This window comes from Clupea harengus, chromosome 22 (assembly GCF_900700415.2).
Source record: "Clupea harengus chromosome 22, Ch_v2.0.2, whole genome shotgun sequence".
NCBI lineage: Eukaryota > Metazoa > Chordata > Actinopteri > Clupeiformes > Clupeidae > Clupea > Clupea harengus.
Genome location: NC_045173.1, coordinates 13,459,094 through 13,482,236, shown reverse-complemented (window position 1 = coordinate 13,482,236; position 23,143 = coordinate 13,459,094). Strand labels below are relative to the sequence as shown.

The 23,143-nt window shown below is 43.3% G+C and overlaps 3 protein-coding genes across 3 annotated transcripts; 2 read left to right on the top strand and 1 right to left on the bottom strand.

Annotated features, from left to right (window-relative positions):
* The first annotated feature begins 578 nt into the window (after positions 1-578).
* Positions 579-4,320, top strand: LOC116217929 (nectin-4-like). Its single transcript, XM_031560346.1, has 6 exons — positions 579-700; positions 844-1,230; positions 2,795-2,983; positions 3,209-3,376; positions 3,620-3,898; positions 4,241-4,320. The coding sequence occupies exons 2-6, from the start codon at positions 1,179-1,181 to the stop codon at positions 4,318-4,320; spliced, it is 768 nt and encodes a 255-aa protein (XP_031416206.1). The 5' UTR covers positions 579-700; positions 844-1,178.
* Positions 4,315-19,034, top strand: LOC105889470 (nectin-4-like). The gene is made up of 7 exons (XM_031560010.2): positions 4,315-4,339; positions 12,790-12,941; positions 14,932-15,091; positions 15,264-15,339; positions 15,568-15,627; positions 16,560-16,730; positions 17,643-19,034. The coding sequence occupies exons 2-7, from the start codon at positions 12,902-12,904 to the stop codon at positions 18,006-18,008; spliced, it is 873 nt and encodes a 290-aa protein (XP_031415870.1). The 5' UTR covers positions 4,315-4,339; positions 12,790-12,901; the 3' UTR covers positions 18,009-19,034.
* LOC116218408 (zinc finger protein 853) lies at positions 18,997-22,982 on the bottom strand. Its single transcript, XM_031560006.2, has 2 exons — positions 22,470-22,982; positions 18,997-22,216 (listed from the first exon to the last, which is right to left on the bottom strand). Exons 1-2 carry the CDS (start codon positions 22,756-22,758, stop codon positions 20,880-20,882), a joined length of 1,626 nt encoding a protein of 541 aa, XP_031415866.1. The 5' UTR covers positions 22,759-22,982; the 3' UTR covers positions 18,997-20,879.
* Positions 22,983-23,143: the final 161 nt, after the last annotated feature.

Below are 23,143 nucleotides of genomic sequence, written 5' to 3'. Positions count from 1 at the left end.
TTTATGTGTGTGGTCACTGCCTAAGAAGTTCAGTGTGTCTTGGGCGTAGTTTAGTTGACATGTTGTTCACGAGAATGTCGCGCTTTGTGTTCGTGGCTGAGAGCGAGTGTGCCTGGGTGTTTACCGCGGGCGGATTTAGCCACAGCATAAAAAAAAAAGGAAAACTTCAGCGACTGTCCACCCCCCGGGGGAAAACATTGCATTTGCCGTTAACTTGCAGGTGGGATAATTTCCCTGCTGGGCTAACTGGTTCGCCTAGTTACATTTTTTCCTGCTGAAGGCGCGAACTTTACTCAAGCAAGATCTCAGAAAATCATATCTAAAATATGTCTGCTATATTTTTAGCAGTCATCATGTTTAAGAATCCAGAGAATATTCCTACTCGATAACATGCAATACAATCTTACTGTTTAACATGCAATTACATCTAACAGTTTAACCTTTTCAGCATAGGACAGCCTAGGCTACTTTAAACCGAATGCAACCATTCCCTACATTTTTGTGCAAAGGTCGTCTTGTATTACAAAGAACTCGGCCTGTACACACCAATGACTTGTAAATACAGAGAGAGCGAGAGAGAGAGGGCGGAGTAGAGGGAGGGGTGCAAAACACGAGAGCGCATGCTGGCCTGCCGTGCTGCCTGCACTCTGTTACCTGCGGGTGCGATAGTGCATTGCCAATGGCGACACATGCGGTCCAGGTGCGAGCAGGTGGTTTTCGGTGCATGGTTATAGTGTTGGGCTGGTGGGCACAGGTTATTTTACTGTAAATGCTCGACGAGTAACGACATAACACTTATATACAACCTACTATTCTAACGCTCCCGTAACTGATCTTTTACAGATGTTAGGAATTTCGTGTGATCCGTGAAGAATGCTCCACTCCGCCCGCCACCGTGAACTGGATTTACCTGTTTAGGAAACTCAACTGAGTCACGAATAGGAGAGAAAGAGGAAAGCAGTTAGGAGAGACACTGTTCACCTGTTGAGCTTCGAAAGTTCTTATCGCAACGTCCACTGTGGACTCGCCGCGGGGCTGGAGGACTAACTCTGGGGATTGACACCTGCTCGGGGACTTAATTTTCAGGCTGCCCTCACGGATCTGCTCAGATCACCGACCGTCACCGGACCATCCGCTTGCGTGGTACCATAGGGTCGGGGCCAAACTGGGCCGAAACAATGTTCCGAGGTGGCGTGGGCATGAGGCATTGTCTGCTGCTCAGTATCCTGGGTAAGAGTGATATGGGGACTGCCCAGCACTATATGAGATATACAAATATTGTAAGCTTTTGAGCTGTTGTGTCTTCTTGGCCACTAAAGCACACTGTAGATGATCAATGTCAAAACTGTGAACAGCTATTCAAAACGACACACTCCTTTCTTATATTCATCTCTATCTGAATATGACTTAATTGCAAGACTCCAACAAACTAAACTGGCTAGAAAATACTAGTCAGTGTTAGTAAGGAGTAATGAAAAGGCTTCTAAGAAAACCTGTCCTGAAATAAATGCCTTGAGCTATGCAGTATTATGCCTCAATACATATATTCCAATTGAGCAACAAACGAAATGTCACAATACTCTAAACCACACCCAGCAAAGCATAACGTTTTCAGTGATAATAATTATTAATAATTCATAATGTAAAGCACTACAAGGATATTTGCACCTGTAATAACAATAGAGTTGACATCTCTTAGCCAATAGCCTAATACTACACTTATACCACCAACCCTACTAACAACAACCATTGTTTTATTATGTCTACATGCATACACTTGACACTGATTTATGAGGCTTTCTTAGCTGATACAGTTGTCTGAAGATAAGGAAGTAACCCTGTACCTGTGCTCTTTAACAATAAGGTATTTGTGTGTGTGTGTGTGTGCCAGTCAAACTCTACTTGGCATGCAGCATGAAATGGGTCTGTGTGTGTGTGTGTTTAAGATCATAGGTCAGGTTTTGTCGTGTGTATTTCGTGTGTAGTCGTGGCCTACATTAATGTTAAAAGCAATCACAGTACAGTAGTAGTGGACCTACCAGTTAGGACATTGGAAAATATTTTATTTTGAAAAAATGGCAAATGCTGATTGCTCCTATGTTGAGTATTCAAACAGGTGCTGTTTGTGTGTGTTGTCAGAGTGAATATTTTACCAAGCCAGAGAGAAAGGAAAAGAGAGAGAGAGAGAGAGAGAGGGGGGGGGGGAGAGGGGGAGAGGGAGGGAGGGTTGGTTAGTGTCCTTGTGTGTCTGTCTGATTGTGTGCTTGCATGTGTAATCATTCATTATTCTGGTTAATATTCCCACATGCTCCCATTCTGTGTTTCCATCTCTCTCTCTCTCTCTCTCTCTCTCTCTGTGTTTCCCTTAGATGCGCAAACACATTCAAAACGCAAATGCTTTTCCCACACAGGGCTGTGTTTGCACTTCATTCCAAGTGTCACCTTAAATAAGCAGACAGACACACAACCACTTTAATGGCCTGATAGCAATGAGTGAATCTCTGTCTCTGTTAAATGGAATGTGAATATTAGATTTTTTTTTTTTAAACAGTCAGAAAAAGCTCAATGGTGTGTGAAACACTGGTGCATTATGGGTAGCCAAAGGCTTGCCAAGGCTTTCTAGAAAGGTTCACATACCTGAATGATTGTGAGGGGGGGAGGGGTGTTTTCCTGGTTAAAGTTAGAGTCCCCCCAGCAGGGTCATCTGTACCCTTTAACCTCTCTCCCCTCTGTCTCCTGTAGTCTGTGTGTATATTACGCTGAAGTAGACTTCTCTCTCCTCTGTCTCCTGTAGTCTGTGTGTATGGAGGGTTCGTGGAACCGCCGGAATCCTTCTCACTTCGCTCAGTTGCTGAGACGGAGACACGGTTGCCATGCCGATTTGATGCTCAGGGTGAGAGTATCGTGCAGGTGAACTGGAATAAGGTGCAAGCAGATGGAACTACTGAGCTCATCATCACTGCTCACCATACAGAGGGAACAGGTGAACACACACACAAACACACACACACTCATACATGCTCACACATGCCTGCTCACATCAACACACACACACTCATACATGCACACACATGCCTGCTCACATCAACACACACACACACACACACACACACACACCGCTTTTACATTGCCAGAAATGTTTTACATTGCCAGTAATGTATGTATGTTTCCATGCACATTCACAACTGTGTGTGTGTGTGTGTGTCAGTGGTGGGCCGCTTGGCTACACGAGTGCGTTTCAGGTCAAAGGACCCCCTTTCCGAATCTTCTCTTCTCATCCTCAACACTGAAACATCAGATGAGGGACACTACACCTGCCAGGTCATCACCTACCCTTCCGGAACCTTCCAGAGACCAATCAGCCTCACCGTCTGGAGTAAGACCCTCTTCCTCCTCCTCATCCTCCTCACCTCTGATCTCTTCCTCTCTACTCACCTCCCGCTTCTCTTCCTTTGTCTTGCATTTCAAGTGTATTTTCCTTACTTACTCCCACACGCAAATAAACAAACACACAGATTCTATCCACGTCTTCGATACACTTATTGACATACTTTTTAAGTCCTGAATGCTGATTGGTCATCCAACCATGACCTTTTGTTTTGATCCCTCCCCCCTCTAGCGTCACCCATCTCTTTATTGGAACCTGTGATTTTGGAGGAGGGGCAAACGTTTCGCGTTGCAGCCCTTTGTCGCTCTACAGCCCATCCCCCACCTACCCTCTCCTGGGATACTGACCTCCAAGGCCAATCACAGAACAGGACGGGAGAGGGTGGGCGTGTCTCATCCCAGTTTTCCCTGCATCCTTTGCGGAACATGAACGGCAAGAAGCTGGACTGCCTGGTGAGCCACCCAACTCTAGAGCGGCCCCACCGCATCAGGAATACCCTGGTAGTGCACTGTAAGTATATCAGGCATCAAGGGCTTTACAAAAATTCTGCCAACAATCCTATGCCATATGACATTCACCTTAGTCACATAACATATAATTAGGATTACTGTTACTTGATAAAGTTCAAATTTGAATATTTAGTGTTTGTTTATTTGTGTGGGCTTGCGTGTCTGTCACTTATGTCATTAGTAAATGTTTTATTTTGAATGGCAAATGCTGTTTGTCATTCAGTATGTTGTTTCCATTTCTCTCTTACTCTTTCCTGGTTGGAAATTGAAACATATCTTTGTGTGTGTGTGTGTGTGTGTGTGTCTGTGTGTGTGTGTGTGTGTGTGTGTGTGTATTGAGCAGTTCCTCCGAATGCTGTGGTCAGTGGTTATGATGGCAACTGGTTTGTTGGGCGGGAAGGGGTTGAAGTCACCCAGAGGTAGAAAATGTCACCTGGACCAGGTAACCTCTCTGTCTGCATACACATGTTTTCCAGCCTCCGTCTACATAGTTGTCTGCATAGTTTGCCATTGTCTGTCTTGTAAATTGCCACCCTTCCTCTGTCTCTGTCTGTGTCCAAATCAGAGTCTGAATGCCGAATCTCTTAGTGAAAACATTGATTCCACTCATCTGTGTTTTTTATTTAAGTCAAGTCACATCTCCGTGTTTCCCCCTGATTGTCTGTATCTTAGCTAATGTCTATAGTTGACTTCTTTGGAATGTCAGTCCTCTTGCCGAAGCTCTTATGATCTACTTCAGGTAATTTGGAGGAGTGGCACGTGCTTGTAAGCAGTTTAGTGGAACCTTTTGTGTTGAGTGACTACATACCGTATAAACTGAAACTCAGTCACTCAGGGACACATAGACGCAGAGGCACTCACTCTTTCTCTCTCTCTCTCGCTCTCTCTCACACGCAACACACTATCACTCTCACACACAAACACACCTCTCTCTCTCTCTCTCTCACACACACACACACACACACACTAAAACAGAAAGGTGAATCGGAGTTGACCCCTTCTTTTGAGTGTGACATAAAAGCCTGAGTGTCGCATTGCAGCTTGATGCAGTCGCTGAAAAAAAGAGAGGAAATGTTCACACGAGGGAGGGGGGAAGAACAGAGAGAAGAAGAGAGAGAGAAGCAGAGAGAAAGAGAGAGATTCAAAGGATAGACAGAGTTAGGGAGACCCAGAAAAGAGGGGGGGGAGTAAAGTGAGCCTAAATGTAGGTGAGAGGAAGGAGGGAACAAAGAGGGGGAGAAGGGGAACAGGAAGAACAAAAAAAGTGATATAAAGAAAAAAAAGGGACGGACAGAGTGAGATAGAGATGTAAAGAGAGGAGAGGGGAAGAAAGAGAGACATGCCCTAAGCCCATAATGCTGCTGGCTGGCTCCAAAATACCACTTAAAGCAGCTCAGCAGCAGCCTGCTATCTCTCTCTCTCTCTTTCTCTCCATCCCTGCCTCTCTCCCTCCCTCTCTCTCTCGGAATCATAATTAAACACCAAAGTGTTTGGTCAGACAGCACAGGGGGCAATTACTCCTCTTCTGCCCCATTACAGGATGCTGACTCTCCCCTTAACCCTCTGGTAACTGGCTGTGGCATTAGCTCACACATTAGCTCACTCTTGTCACTGTTTGAGCAGGTCATGAAGGAAAGACCGTCGACAGGGGCCAGTCTAGATGATTAGGAGGGAGGGTGTGCATGTGTGTGTGTGTGTGTGTGTGTGTGTGTGTGTTTCATGTTCTGTGTGGAGATGGATGGGGATGTGTAGCTGCTGTGGGAAAACACTTCAAGTAACTTCCCTGTCTAGGTAATTTGGCTAACGCCGTAATGAGTTGAAGTGGTCTGACTGGATTCATAACAGGTTTTGACATCATTTTCAGAAAGATGAATAGATAAGTAGAGCATGCTAAGTAGAATGCTAAGAGGTGCAATAGTCTTATAGTCAGTGAAAACTTCCAGATCTGTACCATCCCAGAGTCAAACAATATTTGGGCATACATATAGTTCAGAACCACAGAGAACTAAAGAACAGACGCATACATATAGTTCAGAACCACAGGGAACTAAAGAACAGACAGGACAGTTCTAGGTCAAGGTCAAGGACAGGTCAAGCGGCCGAGCACACAGTGTCAGACATACCCAAGATGCAGCTGAATCTAGACTAGACTTGGTCTTAAATTGGCCCTGTCATGGCAAAAAGTGACCGGGCGCCTAAAAGAGCCCGGGTGACGTAATATTGGCTTTCGAACGACTCTTGAGTGACAGTTGCTATACCAACGCTAGCATTACGTCACCCGGGCTCTTTTTGGAAGTCAGACTGGCACTACATTAAATACCTCAATAACGCGATTTACCCCAGAGCATCTCACATTATACTTCGCTACCTGATACTAGCTTGCCTGTATTTTACCTGCAATAAACCAAGCAAAACAACCATGTGCTTGATGTTTGACTGTGTAAGGAAAGTTGTTGACTCACTAGTTTGTTATAGTGTCAAAGTAAGCACATTTCTACCGGTTAGCATCTCGTTAGCGATTAGCAATTTCTCCGTTAGCTGCTTTAAGAAGGTCCTTAGTGTGTTGTGATTAATATACATAGCCTATCTGACGGCACCCACAATTACATTTTCACAAAACGGGGAATTGTTTGCACCAACTTTAACTATAGAGCACAACGGGAGGAATTGCTAATCGCTAAAGGTAGGATGTAGCTAAGTCACAAGGGCACATTAGGAGATATTTATTTTGCTTAGTGTATAAGCTAGTATGAACTCTCCGAAGTCTTTCTAAATAGGCCTATATCAACAAATAATGGTAGATCTTAAATTATTTAAGATGTTAGCAAATTAACTGGCTGGCTTGCTAAAAAGGTAGATGAACAAGCACCGTATATTATTTAAGATGTTAGCAAATTAACTGGCTGGCTTGCTAAAAAGGTAGATGAACAAGCACCATATATTATTTAAGATGTTAGCAAATTAACTTGCTGGCTTGCTTAAAAGGTAGATGAACAAGCACCGTATATCACTATTTTCTCCTTTTTATAAAAACGAATTTCTACTCTAAACAATTTCAATTGAAATGCAAATGATGATGTAAACGGCTAAAATGGAACACTTTATTTACCGTGAAAAAATGAGTTTAGCCACAATATATAGCGATTAAAAAAAGTAGTATTGACTGCAAATTTTTCCGTACAGGATACCGGGAGGTGTAGCTAAAACGGAATACTTCATAGTTTTAGGCACAATGTTAAGCGACTAACAAGTAGTTGATTAGCCTGACGATGTCATACTCATAATTCTAGTCAGAATATGAGTCTGATATCGCTCCAGTGGGCTATGATTATGGGGCGTGTTTCAACCGAACCAGGAGAAAAAATGCCTCTTCGCTCAATTGGTTACCTACAACCAATCAGAACAACGTAGTATGTGACCAGGGCCAGCTGATAAATTAAACTTTTACCGGATCCCGTAGGAAGGAAGGCAAAAACATCTTTTCGATTGATAAATGCCTTGATCGCGTTTCTCTGTTCCTCTTTCAAAATGAATGCACTGTCAATTAGTGCTGTCAAACGATTAAAATATTTAATCGCGATTAATCGCATTTATGTCATAGTTAACTCAAAATTAATCGCGATTAATCGCAAATTTTTATCTATTCTAAATGTCCCTTCGTTTATTTATTTTTTCCATCATTTTATTTTTATTTCAATGCCCTTATCAACATGGAAAAGTGGATTGGCTTGCTTTATGCAAATGTTTTATTTTATTGAAAACCAACATTGCCAAACAGGGCGGTACAAAATAAAATTATAAAGTGCACATTTCAGGTAAACAAGGACCCTATAGTGCAGTTAAACCATGGCTTAATATTTTCTTTTTTTCAAGTTTGCTGGGAACATAGCAGTCAGGCCTCTTATTTCAGAAACAATGAACCGTAACAGTTAGGTTACCAATAAAAGGTAAGCCTACTACTTCTTTGCTTTTAGCCAGCTGCCTGTTGACATTTTCAGACAACAGTGAAGCTCGCTTCTTTTGCACAACACAACTTTTAAAAGTAAACTTTCCATTCAGAAGTTTTTTATCATCCATTTCGCCGTATCGCGCTCACCATTCACTCAAACCGTAAAGTTAGCCTACTACACAGTTTGCGAGGCCAAAAAGAACGTTAATCTAAAAAAAAAAAAAAAAAAATTAAATTACAAAAAAAAAATCGCGTTAATCGCGCGATAAAAAAATTAACGGCGTTAAAATGGGTTTGCGTTAACGCCGTTAATAACGCGTTAAACTGACAGCACTACTGTCAATGTCTAAATGGACTCGAATCTATACATTTCAGCTCTCCAGCGGCAGCCATGTTTGTTGAAAACGAATTCAACTCGTGTGTTGGTGACGTGCTTGATTACGTTACTGTTGATGATCTGTCCATCATCGTATAAAGCCCGCCTTGACAATTTGATTGGTCCGGCAATTTCTGTCCGAAAATAATTTCTCCCCAATGGAGTAATGCCATAAGTAATTCCCGACTTCAAATGTTGTAGGCAGCTGTGATCTTGATATACATGGCTACGTGTAGCTGAGACACAGAAAGCACACACCCATGCACACAGGGTTTCATGTTTTTGCCTGGTTAAATTGATAAAAAAAAAATTATATATTGAAAATTTGCCAGTAACAACTACTTACTAACCGAGAGTGAGGTCATGCCGGGAAATATCAAACCTAGGCTTTAACGTATCGACCGAGCGATAGCGAGGTTGATACGCCAAAGCGGAAGTTTGATATTTCCCGGCATGACCGAACGGTCGAGGGTAGTAAGTTGTTTATTATACGGCATTTTTCGCTCCTTTCATTTTGTAAATGAAAAGAAATGGTAATTATGAATAGAAAACATATTGTTTTGTTGAGCTCTCAAGTCTTCTCACGACACAATGTGTTTCAGGTGTTGTGTAGCAACCAATTACTTGCTAACTTCAATTTACAATGATCAATAGAAAACGGACAACACGGCTCTGCTAAAATGGCTTTAATTTAAAGTAACAACACAAGTGATTCAAACTATAGTTTCTAGTCTTCATCATCACTTTCAATAACAAATCTTCGCTTCTTCTGAACTTCCTCATGGATGTTGATGTTTTCATTTTCATCTGGATATTAAAACTCAGACTGATCGCTTTCACTCATTTTGAAATTTTCGTCAGAGTGCAATACGGATCCGTATTGACTGGTGAGGAGGGCAATACGTGGGTGGCATGACTACCCATTAGCCAATCAGAACGCTCTTACTGTTGTTGCCATACAATACAATTTCATAACGGAAATTCAGTGCCACATGAAGTCAGCAAGTAATATGTTGCTACGCAACAACTGAAACTTTAAAGTTCTATTTGCGTGAATAACAATGTTTCTCAGTGGAAGCCACAAAATGGCAACAAAATCATTAAAAAGAGATATTTTGGAGGAATGTCTTTTATTGGTTGCCAAGTAATCGTATAATAAGCGGGAACATTTATTGTCCGCGGGTCAGTATCAGAAAATAAATCCCTTTCATTCAACATTTCATTCTCCGTAAAGCTTCAGTCAGAGCTCCACCCTCCAAAGTCTTCACCCGTCCACAGTACTGGCAAAGAATGAATAGAAAATCTAATTTTTATTGTAAGAGACATCATAGTGATTAGCTCATTAAATTGTTTTATCTCTGCAAGGAGGGTGTAATCTATTAGAGCCTTCAGTGGCTCTCTGGGTGTAGACTTATTCACTGCACTGGCGAAGTTCTGTTTGCCCAAACCACGTTTAGCAGATATTGACAAATTGACAAAGGATTTTTCTCACCTTTTAGTGTCATTGCAGAACTAGTAGCAAGAAACATGGTTTCACAATGACCGAGGCAGCAACAGTGAACAATACATTTCTACAGTCCTTTTTGTTGTAGAATACTTTAAGTTTGTGTTTATAAACTAAATTATGTTTTTTTTTCTGTCTATGTCTATGGTTTCTAAGCAGAACAGTTTTACAGTTTTTGATTGTATCAAATTAGAATAATGTAGTGTCAAACATGACCATGCTGCAAAGTTTTGACTGCAGCCTATACTGTGGTAGACGGGTAGGATTATCTATTCAATTTGCTGCCCACCCTGCATCCAAATGCCCACCTAAGGATGACATCCTGGTTACAGCAAAACTGATTTGAGTATGATGTCATTCTTTTGATGTCAAGCGTTTGTAACATAGATTGATTATATTGATTATTGATAGATTGTTAATGAAACATGCACCAGGAAGTTTTAAATTTGTCTGGTAAAATAAATTCACACTGGCAAAAACAAATCCTAGCAGAAACCCTGGCCATAGATCATAGATGCGCAAACTCACCCAGACATCATTGTCATCACAGACACACACACACAGACACACAGATGGGCCAGGTTGAACTCACCCAGACTACTCATAATTGAGAGTCACAGACACACACACAGACACACAGAATGGCCAGGTCAAACTCACCCAGACTACTCTAGACACAGACACCATAGACATCACAGACACACACACACAGACACACAGATGGGCCAGGTTGAACTCACCCAGACTACTCATAATTGAGTCACAGACACACACACAGACACACAGAATGGCCAGGTCAAACTCACCCAGACTACTCTAGACACAGACACCATAGACATCACAGCCACACACACAGACACACAGACTCACACATACATACACGGCGATGGGCCCGTCCCCTTCCTAGCTCACCCATCCCAAACCCGCGATCAAAGGCTCCGTGGATCAAAGAGATCCGTCAGAGAGACCTGCATCAGGCTGATCAGACCCAGACGAGCATCTGACTCCTTTCAGCCGTTAACCCTGTGTTTGGGGTAATTAAACATGGCAGCGGTACTGATGAGTCAGCCGTGCTCCTCTCAGTCTGGTGCCCATGTTAATGGCCCGTTTAAAGCTGTTCAAACTAGTCACAGCAATGAATGATCCCCTCTAGTGCCAGTTGAGCTCAGCAATTTATGCTTTTCGTTAAAGCAGCATTATGGAGTTTTGGTCTAAAACTAGCAAGCTACCAGCAAACCATGCCAAACCTTTGCAAACACCAGCACGGATCAAAGCTTGCTAACATGCCAACTTCTACCGATATTGTTGGCAATGTTGTGCTGTGAAGGCTTTTCTTACATATTTTCTACGCGGACCACAGAACTATATAGTGCATAGCCTGGACGGCTCCAGTGGGAACGACAGCTGTGTTTATCTGTCCTTCACATGACCATATATCATCAAAATGTATTTGAAAATTATATCAAAAGAATAAAAACATACCTCAAAAATTGTTGCATAGTGTTGCTTTAAACAGCCTTTTCTTTATCAGAAAAAACTTAACAGATTTACTAATTTAATTGATGGGCAACGAGTAAAGTCTGTCGCAAACAAACTAAAGCTATCATGTGGCTTGTGGGACCATTGCACTTAACCACCTATGTTTGCTCATAGGATTTTGCTCATGGTATTACATTTACAAAATTATTTTGCCAGGTTATTAAATTAGCTTTAGTTCAGGAGCGAGGGGCGGACTTAGCTCATTGCTCTGCTTGTTGCTCATTGCTCTGCTTGTTGCCAGTTGCTCGTTGCCCGCTGCCCATCAATGAAATTACGGCCCATAATTGTCTAAACTACATTGCCCTTTACAGCAGAATTAAGTTCATTATGAAAGTGTAGAGAGTAGAGTCTAGGCCTTGCATTCTTTAGATTAGAGTTATAATGGAGTTAGATTGTTGTGGTTAGATTGCCAATCGTCATGTTCCTGGTGTTACACAGGTGACCACGTGGTGGCTGTCGTCATCTAAATCTCCATGGTGACAGTGGTGGGAAGGTGTGTCATATGGGGATAATGGGTCATTGTGGACCCAGAAAAGACTAGGGGGCTGGGCCACCAACCTGAGAATGGTTTGACAGACAGCACAGTGTTACCACAGAAACCTGACCCTCCCCAAAGGAGTTAATTAATCAGTTTCTGGAGCATGATGTTTCAAGAGACTGAGAGAGGGAGAGAGAGACACACAGACAGACAGAGACAGAGAGAGAGAGAATAAATACATACTTGCGTTGTTTGTCCGGTAAATCCCACTATAGAATAGGAAAAAGGTCACTCTGAATAACAACCAACTACATAAAGAAAGCAATTTGTAAATCAACCCTGTAAGTGCTGAAAGCCTTTGAACGTGACGGTGAATGTGAACCCTGTCTAGTCTGTCCACATCACGTCTACGTGTGTAGCTACGCTCTAACTGACGTTATTTGTGTTATCATGCACAAGATGCATTCTAGCTTAACAGGTTTTTGGTGACATGAAGTAGGGTTGCCACATCCTTACCTCTGTATATGTGTGTATGGGTGTGTGTGTTTGTCACCGTCTAAACTAAGTATCACCTGTGGGTGTGTGTGTTTGTCACCATCTCAACTTAGTATCACCGGTGGGTGTGTGTGTGTTTGTCACCTAAACTATGTATGGCGGGTGGATCAGTGTCAGATCAGGGTCAAAGTAACATAACAATCAGCCACCCATGTGTAGACCTGCTGGATTTTCATGAAATGGGATTGTAGACCATTTCAAACGGATATACCCACAGCATGTTTTTAAAATGGAAAACCCTGTTGGGTCCTTGATCCCTTTGGTGGAAGTGAAGTTTGACTGGCTTTGTTATGTTTTGTGGTCATAGTCATGAAAACAAAAGATTTAGAGGTACATTTGAAATAAAGCTCTGGAACAGCAAAACGTTTCAGGACGAACATTATGACAGGGTAAACAGGATAATATGGGGTTGTGTTCAATTTATGATGAACTGTCATCTTAACCTTTAGTTTGTGTGTGGTCTCCTCGCTAACCTTGCGTTTATTCACTAGGAGAGATGGAGGTTTACCTGAAGGCGTATCTGGAGAAGGGAACCGGCTTGTCTTTGGTAGGCCGCTTATCTTGACAGACACAGGTGTCTACGAATGCGATGCCAGGAACCGCATGGGGGCCGACAAAGGAGAGCTGCAGGTGACTGTGAGAGGTGGGTGCATTTCCTATCACTGCTGGTCTCAGTACAGTTGACACTGTACAACTGTCTCCCTTTCAACCCTGACAATACGGTCACAAATATGTGATTATATGTGACCAACCGAAAATTCCATTTGATGATGTAAAAATGAACTCAAGCCAACTTTATAAAGGTTACTGTTATCTAGATCTATACAGTATAATTCTGGAAAGACTTTGCAAAACAATACTCAAAACTGTGCCCCCGTCCTTTCAACTAGTCCCAGTACAACTATGCTGACCTCTGAACAGTATTTTTTAGTCCCACTATAGCTATTGTTCCATCTCATCTGTCTTTTCTTAGTTTTATGCAGGCCAGATTAGGTGTCACCAGTGAAACGTACTCTTTGGTAGACCACAGCACAGAAAGCTTTGGTAAACTGGAGTGGATAGGTAGAGGGATTTTAAAAAGCCTGTTTAGTGCCAGCCTGTTTAATGACATTGTGTGTGCAGCCCCCATGTGGTAACAGCTTGTCATTGCTACACTTTCACATGTGTGTGGGAGGACAGTTTCAGTTTGAGGGCATTACGGAGAGGGCAGTGCCATCTGTCATAGGCTGAAGGAAGAAGAGAAAATAATATGGACTGCTATTTGCTGCATGCATAGAGAGATAGAGAAAGAGGAATCAGCGTCTTAAATGACTGGGGTTGAGTTACGCAACAGTACTGAGTGTGTGCATGTGTGTGCTTGTCAAATTATTTGTGTGTGAGTATGTACTCTAACCTTTTGTGTGTGTGTGTGTGTGTGGTGTAATGTAACGATGTAAAAAAACAGTAATTATGGTGCTGCTGCCTGCCCACATTACAAGCCAAGATGCTGAGGAGTTGGTAGAAATGGTCGCTTTCTTCCGTGATCGTTGGAGAGCAGCACACTGTGTTGGTGCAATAAAAAGCCACATTCCAATAACCGCACCGCAGGACCATCAGCCTTGAGATCACCATTGTATTGTGAAATAAACATAAAAAGTCAGGCTATTTAATATCTGGTTTCTGAGCTAATCGTTATTCTGTTCTGTGGTCTTAGCATTGCCATATCTAAGGTGCTAGCATTGTAATCGCCCTAGCCTACTGACCAATACGCTTTTTGCCATAACACATCCTTACAACCTAAGCACACCGACACATACACTTATAACAGATCTACCAAAATCATGAGTTTCATTTTGGGAAACATAGGCTGGCACTTCCGAGAAAAGCACTGCTCCAACTAGTGCCAAATACCATGCGTTACATGTGGACAGTGTGTTACACACTGTGTTCGGGAGCCACTTGTCTGCACGGCAAGAGATCTTTAGATATGCAGGAACAGTTCATTGAGCTGAAGAGTGAAAGGCAGGTTGTAGCACCTTTCTAGCACCTGCTCCCTTGTGACCTTCAGAGTAGCATTCATGTGGGAATACCCCCAACTCTCAGATGCAGCTCTAAAACTTCTCCCTTTCACTTCCAACTAATGGCGCTCAAAACAAAATACCACAATTGTGCTCAGATTGAGGACTACCAGGCTGTGTTTATCCAAAATTGAGTCGTTGAAGTACTGTCGGGCTACTGTTTGGGCTTGAAACAGTGTGAGAACCCCTGTTCTAGTTAATTTCATGTTAAATGTATGTCACAGAAACCTTAACTCACAATTCAAGTGTGATTCATTTAAAAATACTATCCCAGGCTTATTCTTTGCTAATTGCTAGGTATGTTACACATACATGAAATATAAAGCTAGGATAAAGCAAAGAAACAGAATCTGTTAGTTGTTTCCTAGAGTATAAAGTTGTTTGCAAATAACCATCACAATTAAAAGACAGAGCAACTAAAAATCAGCCAATGGACATTGTTTTCTCGTGTTTGTCAACTGACCTGGACAAGTATGCAATCCATGACCTGGACAAGTTGTGCATCCATCATGGTGTGTATGTGTGTGTGTTTGTGTACGTGTCTGTCCTTTAACCTTGTGTCTCTCTGTATTTCAGAGCTCCAACGGCATGAGGCACCAGTCGACACCTTCCCCACAATCATCGTGGGCGGGGTTGCCGGGGCCTTAGTTGTTGTCATGGTGATTGTCATCATCATTGTGACCCATCACCATAAACGCAAGAACAGGAAGTTGAAGAGGGAGCTTAGTGACAGGACGTGAGTGTTTGACCTGTCAGAACTAAGACACATATAATTTGTCAGGTTTTAATGGCATATCAGTGTCAGAGCATCATGTCCTGAGCATCATTTGAAATGTTCTTTCTCAAAGTTTTCTCTCTCTTTCTCTCTTTCTCTCTTTCTCTCTCTCTCTCTCTCTCTCTCCCACCAGGGAGGAGATTAACAATCTATCAAGACAGACCTCATTGAGGAGACTAAACTCTGCCAGCACAGACCTCAGAAGTCAGGTAAGCACACACATTCACATACATACATACACTTACACACACACACACACACACACACACACACACACACACACACACACACACACACACACACACACACACACACACACACACACACACAGAGAGACACACACACACACACACATACTCAGCACAATTTCATCGGGTGTAATCACATTCCCCTTTGGTTCTTGCCCCCCCCCCCCCATGCTCTTTCTTCTTTCTCAGATGGATGATGTGTCTATCAGGATGGACAGCATGATAAAAAACAATGTGATGTCCTTGGAGGTGAGTTCAATGACTGCAGTAGCCATTGGTGCAGAGGTTTGGCCTTTTTTTTATCCACTTCACAAATGGCGTGCTATAAGCATTTCTCAACAGAAATAAATAACGTCTAAAATAAGTAAATGTTAAAATGGGTATAAATTAATAATCAATCAAGTAACTTAATAACCAATCAATCAAATACAAAGCTAGGTCTATATGGCCTCTGAAAATGGATACCTTGATACATCTTAGCTGTGAAGAGCAAAAGGGCTCTTAGTATTAATGAGGCCAATCCAACATGATTTTAAGATGTGCGAGGACATTTTATATTACATTGCAATAATGCCATTAAGTACACTGGAACATGGTCACACTGTGTGTAACAGCACAGTTATAGAAGCATATTAGAAAATGAATCTCATCATGTCCGTTTGAGCACCTCTCAGTTACACTACACTGGCATACAGTTTAAAATGGCCCTTTCCTTCCTGTGCACCTACAGTAATAGTTTTGTGAAGTATTAGAAAGACTAAGCAGGGGTGTGAGTAGTTAAGGAGTTGGGAAATGGAAAGAACTGATGCAGAAAGAGACATTTTGCTGTTCAGACTTCCGCTACATCATGACAGTAGTATTCTAACTTAGATTTAGTGCCTGTAGAATAGATATTAAAATTCTCAGCAACGCTTTATTTTGTGTCAAACATGTAAATACATTAACCCATGGGGTTGTTGTTGTTGACATGTTTTGTTCGATATTCCATCATTCTGTAGAAGTAAAATAGTGGTATTGAAAGTGGCGGGTATCCTCAAGGTCCCTTGCACAGTCAGATGAAGACGGAAGCAGACTTGGGTTCATTCTACTCTCTATGATTAGATGTACCCTCAGGTTCACATCAGAGTTGCAAGGGTGCAAGAATGGGAAATCCACTTCTCAACCCCTCTGTTTGGTTTCAGGAGTGTTCTGCCCTGCACCAGCCACCAGGGGGAGTGTCAGAGCAGGACCTTGAGAGACCCCTCTACCCAGGCTTCCACCCCCCCAGAGACGGCAACTCGTGGAGGGAGAGGCAGAGGGAGGAGAGCCAGCGCCGGTTAGAGGCCTACCTCAAGAGCAGCAACCACTCTCTGGTACGCGTGTGAGAGAGAAACATGACATTCGGTTCTCTTCCTCTTTCTTGATCTCTCTATGTTTGTCTCCGGTGCATCACCTTGGGTGGCTCCTTTCATATTCCTCCTTTTCTTTTCTGGTTATCCTTCCCTCTCAATCTTCATTTGCCCTTTTATCCTTTCCCTTATTTCTTTCCTCATTACTTTTTCATCCTTTCTTCTATCATGTCTGTCGTTTACCATCTTTCTTTCTTTATCCCCCTCTTGAATAGCTCTCCGCCTTTTTATCTTTCTGTCTTTGTATCTCTCCATCTCTTTACCTCTCTCTTTGTGTCTTTTCCTCTCTTGATAAAACTCTTTCTCTGCCTAGAATGCTTTTTTTTCTCCTGACATGCATTTCTGACTCCATATTCTCAAATAATAACCTTTTTTCCAATCTCTCTCTCCCTCCTTCCTCTTTTTTCTTGCATTCTGTCTCCACGTCTCTATCTCTCTCTCTGCTGTCCATCTCCAGAGATCTGGCCTCCACTCCTCCCTGGTCCTCCTCTGACCTCAAACATTCCTCAAGATGAATCCTCAGAACACCCCAGAACTCTCACCTCCTCTTCACCCATCTTCCTTTATACTTCTCTCTCACCTCTCATATGATTATTTTTACCCTTTCTCTGCATTCTTTTCTATATCTTTATCCATGACCCTCTCTTTTATTTAGGTAGGTATATAAACCGTTTCATTTTCTCTCCAGGATCTTCTTTATCATTCCCTCACTTACTGCCCTCTCCCTTTCTCCTCCATGACACTGATGTTCATTTTCTCTCTCTCTTTCTCTGTACCGTATCTTTTTGTCTCTATCTAATTTAGTTCTCACTGTGACTCTTTGATGCGCTCTCTCTCTCTCTCTTACTCACTCTGTCTCTCCTTTCCCATCTCCAGGACTCTGGACTTCCCTCCTCCCTGGTTCCCCCTCTGAGTCCGGAGGCCCCAGTGCTGGAGATGGAGCCTAGGGTTACTCTCCCACGTTGCACAGGCGGACAGACACAGCCCTGGGCCTCCAGAGAGGGTGTGGTGGACGGACAGACCAATGGGTGGTCTCCGCACGTGGGGGTGGTGGATGGACAGACGGGACAGGGGTGGTTGCAGAGAGATGGGGTAGCAGAGGGAGAGGAGGACGAGGATGCGTCGAGCTCGTTGCAGATCTCTGAGGCACTGTCCAATCACTTCCACTACAGCAACGGGTTCTTGCGACCCAAAGCCCACCCCAACGCCATTCTACTACACCCACGGGGGCAAATCATATAACTACCCCACCCTAATGCAATTCTTCTGCAACCCAGGAGTAAATCATAAAACTACCCTACCCCATTGCCATTCAGTTGCACCTGCTGGGGAAAATCACACAATTACCCCACCCCAGTGTTATTCTACTGCACCCCCCAGAGCAAATAAAATAGTGAAACACCCAAATCGTTCTCCACTAAACCAATGAGAGAAAATCACATGACTGCCAAACCTCTTCATCCTTTCCCCTCTGTTTTTTGTCTCATGTTTTGTACTTTGTATTTGGTTACTGTTTTACTGTATTGAATTTATTTTTTTATCATCAAAGCGGCAGCAAGTGCTTTAGACGGAGCTGCTGGAGAGGGGATGGAGTTATAGCCTTTGCTACTGGGTCTGGGTGGTGTTGGTGGCTCTTGGGCTGTTTGGGCCTAGAGCTGATGGGAACTCTCTCAAGCCTGATCGGATCTAAGACTGTATGGATTCCTTGTTCAGCACTGACTGCTAGGGTCATAGGTCATACGTATACATGCTTGGCACAACCTGTCTCCAATAGGATGTATCCAAAGGACAAACGAACATGATGGAGGAGCCTGCAAGTCCTGCCTATATGGGCGGCTAATTAACACTATAGTTATTACTACACCATTGCTGAAGGACATTCACAAAATGTGCTGATTGGACACTTGACGCCTCGGTCTGTGCAAGTCTGTGCAAGCTGAAGACAACTAGTTCCAAAGTTACATCAGACCAATATCTGTCTGTGTGTGTCCGCTACATCATGAACTTATCTGTTTGTCTTGAAAAGGTTTACAACAGGATTCATTCTGTTATCTGTATACCAGGTGTGGCTATTAAATAATAAGACTACTGCTGTAATTCAACTGTAATGAAGAAAACTTCTTGTACTTATAACTTGTGTATATACTCATAATGTCTTGTTATTTAATAGCCACACCTCGTGTATATTCAAACTACTGACTACGTTTTAATAGATATTACCACACTCTCCTTTATATTGCACAGGAATAAATCTTTATAAATGTTTAAGTATTTTTCAAATATATGTCATTTGTCCAAGGTTAACAAGAGGTGACAGAGGATAGTCACATATCAGCTGGATGAAGCATTAAAAAGGCAACCATGTCAGGCCCCTGCACACAGTCCTAACACTGAAGCAACATGTTAGACAAGATGTTAGTTATAGTCATGGAAATAAAAATCATAACACTCAGTTATTAACTGGCAATCTCTCGGACACATACAGAGAATGTTACACCACTGCAGAATGTTTTACTGATTTTAAAATCAAACAAGGCTGCAAGTCATCCATCCACAACACAGTTCCACTGTCATTACTTACTTATGACTTATGACTTATGATTCACATGAACATTTCCTGACATTTTCAACTGCCATCACTGCCCTGTTTGGTGAGTGTGACTGCCTCAGGAGACTAGGGGTGGGACAAATAATAATAAAAAAAAACACAGCAATGTGTTGTGACATTTCTGCTTGTGGTACGTTACCCATTCACTGACACCAAACACTGGTTCATTTTTTCAGACTTGGGGCAGTGAAAAATAGAGTAGAGTTAAGAGTAGTAACAGTCATGAAACCCAATTAGAACTGGCAGTGTAGCAGACATTCCGTTTAAATAGACGTTGTACAGTTACTGGCAGGGATTTGGAACTTAATGTTTCTAATTTGTAAAACAGCAATATTTTCCTAGTGTTTTGATATATATTGAAACCACAGAGAAAAAAAATTTGATATCGGATCATAAATTAACCTGTGATTCCCACCCCTGGCTGAGTGCCTATAACATGTAGTGGCTGAGTGGGTTGACAAAGAAAACAATGTAACCACACTTCTTCCCCTCAGTCTAAACATTATACAGGGGGAAACTTTCTAGGCAGGTTGCATGAATGGCATCACATCCTCATAAACAATGCATTGCCCGTGATAATGTTCCTGCGCTGGTGTCACATTATAAAACAACTGCTGTCTAGAAGGTTCTTGAGGGTTCTTTAAAAATGTTCTGCATAGAGCTTTGTTTTTCGTTTTCAGGCAAAAACTGTTTTTTTGAATGCTGAAAAGGTTTCCTCAGAGACAATAACCATGGTTTATTCTTGGAGCCAAAGTAAGAGTTCTAAAACATTCCTGACCAGAATCATCCACACTTGCTCACAAGCGTCTTCCTGTCTTTGTGTGTGTCTTTTGACTTGCATCATCGGTAGGTTGTGTGTGTGTGTGTTCGCCCCTGTCTGTGTGCACCCTCTGGTATGGTGCTTTGACAGCTGTAATTGGTACAAGTGTGTGTTTTTGTGCTTGTGTGTATGACCCTATTCCTGTGCAGTCTGTGTGACAGCCAGCATCAGTATGTGTGTGGTATGGTGCTTCGACAGCCGTAATTGGTTCAAGTGTGTGTTCGTGTATATGACCCTATTCCTGTGTAGCTTTGGCGTGGGTCTGTATGTTTATTCCCCATCATCGGTAAGGACGAGTGCGTGTGTGCCATTGTGTCCCTGTGGATCCTGTGTGTGTATCTGTGTGGTGGTGTGTGTGTGCTATGCCTGACCGATTATCAATACAGATGCATGTGTGTGTGTTTCCAGCCGTGTCCCAGTGGACGCTCTGGTGTGTGCATGTGTGTGTGTGCATGTGCCTGTGCGTTCCCAGCCTTGTCCCTGTGTACCTTTGCCGTGGGTGTGTATGTTAAACTGCCATCAGCGGTAGGCACAGGTGTATGTGTGCTGGCCTGTGGATGATCTGGTGTGCGTATCTCTGTGTCTAACCTATCATCGGTACAGACATGCATGTGTGAGAGTGGCTGTGTGGCTGCTGCCCTGTCTCTGTGGACCCTTGGATGTGTGTATCTCTGTGTTTAACTGATCATCGGTACGGACGTACGTGTGTGTGTGGCAGTGTGTGTCCCAGCCTGTCTCTATGGACCCTCTGATGCGTGCGCAGGTTGCTCTGCTGGGTGAAGCTGCGTCCGCAGACGCTGCAGCTGTAAGGCCTCTCGCCCGTGTGCACGCGCTGGTGCATTTGCAGGTGGCTGAAGCGGTCAAAGCTCTTCCCGCAGAACGAGCAGATGAACCACTTCTCCCTCACTGGCATTCTCCGCTGGACAACACTCCTACCCCCAACACCACCACCGCTGCTGCTGCTGCCAGTGCTGGCTCTGCTTTTGTAGTTGTTGATGATAATGTTGTTGTGGATGTTGTTGCTGTTGTTTACCTGGCATTGCACGGATATCTTGTGAGTTTGGAGGCGTTTATCCTGAGAGGCAGATGGCTGCAGGCTCAGGTGTGACATCACTTCCTGTGTTGGCTTTAGTAAGGCTTCTGGATGCATGTGTGCAGACGCAATAGTCTTGCTCCAAACAGCCAAACCACCTGTTCCTGTTCTCGAGCCAATGCTAGGGGGTGTGGCTGACCATGTCTGACTAGAGGGGTAGGCTAATGAGACCACACCTATTTCGTGCTGATTGACAGGACGCCCCTCCCCCTCTGGCTCCGCTCTGCGGCAAGCCCACGACTGCAAGTCTGCCCCTTCAGGACTCAGCTCCATCTGGGATATCTGCCTGTTTCCAGAAACCTCTATCATGAAGGGCTCTAAGTGTACATCAGCATCCTGTAGGTGTGTCCTGAGTTCTGACACAGCCCCGCCCATCGTCTCTGGCCCTGCTGAAATCATCTGGTGTGATTCTGCCCCGCTGTTTGCCCACAGCTGGGGGTTGCTCTGCTCTGTTACCCCAGTTCTGTACTCACACTCCCTCTGGTGGAGGGTCTGATCCACCTGCTCCTCCTCTTGCTCAGCCTTCAGCTCCAGCTGCAGCTCACCAAACCCCACAGGCTCCTGTGTGTGTGTGAGCAGAGAGGGAGAGTCCTGAGGGTGTGTGGGATGTGTGTGTGTGAGCTTAGGGGCAGAGTCCTGAGTGTGTGTGAGTGCAGAGGCAGAGCCGTGAGTATGTGGTGACTGGGTGTAAGAGTCCAGAATATTTGGAGTGTCCGAGTCCTCCCTCTGTTTGGTCTGTGCACTGAAGTTCTGCATGTATGGGGCCTTTACATTGCCGTCCTCTGTGCGTGACACTTCTGCATCGCCTTCAGCTGTGTGACTGAGAAGCGTATGCGCACCCTCAAGTTGTTGCGGAGCACTGGTCAGGTTTCGCACCGCGGGAACTACATGGAGGTTCTGTCCAGTTCCTCCGTGGCATTCTTTTAGTCCTGAACAGAAACACTTTATATTACACATATAACAAAATAAAATTTAATTAAGTTATATGGGTGCTCACTATGTCACTCTGTTAAAAAAAAGACTAGTACAAAGCCTACATTTTTTTTCAAAATTTCTGTCTAGCTATATGGGGAAATCTATTAAATTATTTACGGTAGTTTAGGAATCAGGTCCAAATGTCGTTTGTCTGTAACAGATAGAATGCAACAATATAATAATGCAACGTGGTACAGCTGGTTTTACCTTCATCGTGTTTCCTTTCACAATCCGCAACTTCCTGGCAAGAGGGAGGAGGTTCTGAGTCTGACGTTCGTCGTGTGGACCGCAAGTCACCTTCCAAAGCTATCAATTTTCGCTTCAAAGAGTCGATTTTCGCATCCTTCCGACACATTTCCAATCGTAAGAGTAGGAAACCGTCATCAAACACCTTGGTTATCTCGGCAACAGCTGTCTTAGACAGTACCTCCATGATCGAGGCCAACCTACACTGAACATTAACACTGTTTGTTGTGTTACAGTCCTTTGATAACATTTTTGACCAGTTAACTCGACCGTAGACATAAAACACTAGACCCTTTTTGTTCAGAAATGATTATTTAAAAAATCTGTACACCTGAGAAGATTTCACTTTCATAACTTTGTATCACCGCTACCAAAACACCCAGATATAAGAGAGGATTGAGGCGGAGCGATAGCCGCAAACGTACGTCCACTTGGTTAGTGTTCTAAAATCTTTGCTCATACTGTTGACTTCCGGGTAGGTGGTCGCTAAAATCTGATTGGTTTAGACTGTCGGTAGAGGTCAAACCAGAAAGAGCATAGGCATATACGTAGTATAGACCTCATGTTTATTATATTAATAGAAATACATGACCATGTATCTTACCAAGTGTCCAATAGAATCTGAATCTGAAACT

Coding starts and splice junctions, on each gene's coding strand:
- LOC105889470 (XM_031560010.2), top strand. CDS start 12,902: ATGGGGGCCGACAAAGGAGAGCTGCAGGTGACTGTGAGAG. Junction 12,942..14,931: donor GCTGCAGGTGACTGTGAGAG/GTGGGTGCATTT, acceptor TCTGTATTTCAG/AGCTCCAACGGCATGAGGCA. Junction 15,628..16,559: donor ACAATGTGATGTCCTTGGAG/GTGAGTTCAATG, acceptor GTTTGGTTTCAG/GAGTGTTCTGCCCTGCACCA.
- LOC116217929 (XM_031560346.1), top strand. CDS start 1,179: ATGTTCCGAGGTGGCGTGGGCATGAGGCATTGTCTGCTGCTCAGTATC. Junction 1,231..2,794: donor TCTGCTGCTCAGTATCCTGG/GTAAGAGTGATA, acceptor TGTCTCCTGTAG/TCTGTGTGTATGGAGGGTTC. Junction 2,984..3,208: donor TCACCATACAGAGGGAACAG/GTGAACACACAC, acceptor TGTGTGTGTCAG/TGGTGGGCCGCTTGGCTACA.
- LOC116218408 (XM_031560006.2), bottom strand. CDS start 22,758: ATGTTATCAAAGGACTGTAACACAACAAACAGTGTTAATGTTCAGTGT. Junction 22,217..22,469: donor TGAAAGGAAACACGATGAAG/GTAAAACCAGCT, acceptor GTTTCTGTTCAG/GACTAAAAGAATGCCACGGA.